The following is a 2,854-nucleotide window of genomic DNA, read 5'->3' as shown; positions in this document are numbered from 1 at the left end:
GCAAGCTGATAGCATCTCCTGCCCTCAGTCTGTGACAATGTGACAAACAGAACATGGTATCATTGTATCACAGGAACAAATAATCATAAACTTTCGAAGCTGTTTGCAGCTAGATATGCTGTGTAAACTATCTAAACTTTAGATAAGATATATAGACAAGTTACTTGTTATAGTCAGTTTTTCATCTCGGATCCACTTTAAATAAGCTTCTGCAGGCTGCTCTTCTTGCTGTGCACCCTGCGGACCCTTCTTGCTGCGCTCACCCTGACTGAGCATGTGAAAGTTAGGTCTGTGCATGCCCAGGAAAATGAAGTCACTCGTGCACAGAGGAAAAAAGCTTTTTAATGAATTATTACACTGGGCATGTGCAGACCTAACTCAAGCATGCCCAGTTGGGATGTGCTGATCAGTTAGAAGAAGTTTATTCGATGGGCTCCAGTCAAGTAAGTTTAGCAAGATCTTTTGCTGGAACAGTGGGGTGTAAGAAGATATTTAGAGGCTTTCCATTAACGAGGTCAGTATCTTGTTTTTACGTCTAAAACCACTTCAGGGGTTCCACTAAAAAAAGCTACTCAGAATCAGAATCATCTTTATTTGCCAGTATGACAATTGACATACTCGGAATTATTAGTGGTTCACTTGGCCTTGGCAGTACATACAAAAGACTTAACGTTTTACAGACATAAAAAGTTGTACAATGAAAACAACAAACATAATAAACAGCTATTAGCAGCTTGAAAATCAAAGAATGACATTCTAGTCCAGGGTGTGGGGCAGCACTGCCCATGGAAACTAGGAGTCAGTGTGAGTGACCAAGACTTGTGCTGTTCAAGGGACTAGGGTGCTGTAGTAGGGAGACATGGCAGAGGGCCTGGAGTTCAGCAGGGTGACTGCTTTGGGGATGAAGGTACTTCTGCATCTTGAGGTTCTGGAGGGGATGGTTCTATAATGATGGCTCTATGGAAGGAGCTCAAGGAAGCAACTGTCTGGGTGGGAGGGGTCATGGAAGATCCTGGTGGCCCTCATCTCCACAAAATGTAGAACATGTGATGAAGCCCTGAAGAATTTCAGTGTTTACTCATTGCTGTCCATCTTGATTGTATACACATTTCAATAGTTTTTATTTCTTTTTCCATTTTATATAGGACCGGGCTTTCTCCATGCCTAATAATACAAACATTCCCAGCAATGTCACCAATGATTTTACGGCCAGCGCATTCTCCGTCGGGAACGTGATTTACCTCATCGTTCTCATAACTACGCATTGCATCTTCCTTTGCTTTGTTGGGGTCATGCTTCATGTCTTTTTTATCAATGCCCAATTCAAGGAGACCTCACGCTACGTTCTCTTCATACACATGGTCCTTAATGACACGCTGCATCTTCTGCTTTCCTTTTTACTTTATGTAGCTTTTACATATAATGTGTACATGCCTGTGCCAGCTTGCTACCTCCTGCTGGCGCTAGGCACATCCTCCTTCCGTATCTCTCCCTACAGTCTAGCGGCCATGTGTCTTGAGCGCTATGTGGCCGTGTGCTTCCCGCTCAGGCACCTTCAGCTGTGCACCTTGAAGAGGTCCTTTGTGGCCATCGCTGTGCTTTGGATGGTGTCTCTGATCTATTATTTGGCTGACTTTGTTGAACTTTACTCGGCTGTTGACAAGAAATTTTTCTCCCTGAATGTACTTTGCAAACGGGTGTCATTAACAAGGACTCTAGAACAGGGAACCATTGTCCTTTGCGAAATGGTCATTAGCCTTCCTTTAGTGGGCCTGATTATTACCTACACTTACGTCAGAGTGGCTTTGGTCGCCCGCAAGATCAGCTCCAGCAAATCGTCAGCAATGAAGGCGGGAAAGACAATTATGCTCCACCTTTTCCAGTTAATTTTGTACTTGACAGCCTTCACTGGTTATTTAACTGAGTCTTTACTGAAGGACAAAACCTACATATCCATCATTAATTATTTCCTCTTTACGTGTTTTCCACGATTTTTAAGTCTTTTGATATATGGGTTAAGGGATGAAGCTTTTCGCAAATACATGTTTAAACTTTGTTTCACAGGAGCACAACGCTAAGTTCCACCTTCCGTACTTGTGCGCTACTCGGAATGCAGGTGGCCATGCACAGTGTCAGACTGGGAGCTGGAAAAGCCGAGGAACTCCACTTGATGGCCAGTGGCCACAGAGCCAGGACAAGGTCCTCCAGCACCCAAGGCTGAGACACCAAAGTGCGCCTCTCCATCCCCCACCCCAGCCGTCACGCACTGATTGCTATTAGACTAAGAGGCACCCCAGGGCCCCCAACACCTTAATCTCTAGTTATCTGGCTTGCAGTCACTGCCATGTATTCCTTTCCTCAGAGCCGGATTTAAGGCAAGGCCACATAGGCCATGCCCTAGGACACCACAGGATCAAGGGTGGTAGGGCAGCAGGCTATACTGTGGTGGGGGGCAGGAAGGGTCACCTGGCTACCTATATTGAAGGGAGGGGGTCATCAGGCTATCTATACTTATGGGGCAGTGTCATCTGGCTTCTTATACTAATGGAAAGGGGGTGGGGTCATCAGTCTACCTATACTGGAGGGAAGGGGGAGGGGGGGCATCAGGCTATCAAAACTCGAGGTGGGGGGAGGGTCATCTGGGTGACTATACTAGAGGGAAGGGTCAACGGTCTACCTATACTAGAGAGGGGTACCTGCTGACAGTGGCCTTGGGCAGTAAGGAGTACAAATCTGGCCCTGCCTTTCCTTATTTCTCTCTGCTTCAAACACTATAGGGGAATGATAGCTAAGTGAGTTGTGCGCCCGCTCCTACACTGCGCCCTGAGGCTCGAGCCTCTCTCATCTCTGCCTC

The 2,854-nt window shown here is 46.3% G+C and overlaps 1 protein-coding gene across 1 annotated transcript; it reads left to right on the top strand.

The window, feature by feature from the left end:
- The first annotated feature begins 859 nt into the window (after nucleotides 1-859).
- On the top strand, nucleotides 860-2,078 carry LOC137544769 (odorant receptor 131-2-like). The gene is made up of 2 exons (XM_068265859.1): nucleotides 860-907; nucleotides 1,146-2,078. Exons 1-2 carry the CDS (start codon nucleotides 860-862, stop codon nucleotides 2,076-2,078), a joined length of 981 nt encoding a protein of 326 aa, XP_068121960.1.
- Nucleotides 2,079-2,854: the final 776 nt, after the last annotated feature.

The sequence above is a fragment of the Hyperolius riggenbachi genome, chromosome 2 (assembly GCF_040937935.1).
Source record: "Hyperolius riggenbachi isolate aHypRig1 chromosome 2, aHypRig1.pri, whole genome shotgun sequence".
Taxonomy (NCBI): Eukaryota; Metazoa; Chordata; class Amphibia; order Anura; family Hyperoliidae; genus Hyperolius; species Hyperolius riggenbachi.
Note: the sequence above shows the minus strand (reverse complement) of the source record. Positions and strands in the feature narration are given on the sequence as shown.

What these genes read in the sequence shown, in the direction of transcription:
- LOC137544769 (XM_068265859.1), top strand. Translation starts at nt 860, where the DNA reads ATGGCAGAGGGCCTGGAGTTCAGCAGGGTGACTGCTTTGGGGATGAAG. An exon ending in TGACTGCTTTGGGGATGAAG is followed by an intron (nt 908 to 1,145) that starts GTACTTCTGCAT and finishes CATTTTATATAG; the next exon opens with GACCGGGCTTTCTCCATGCC.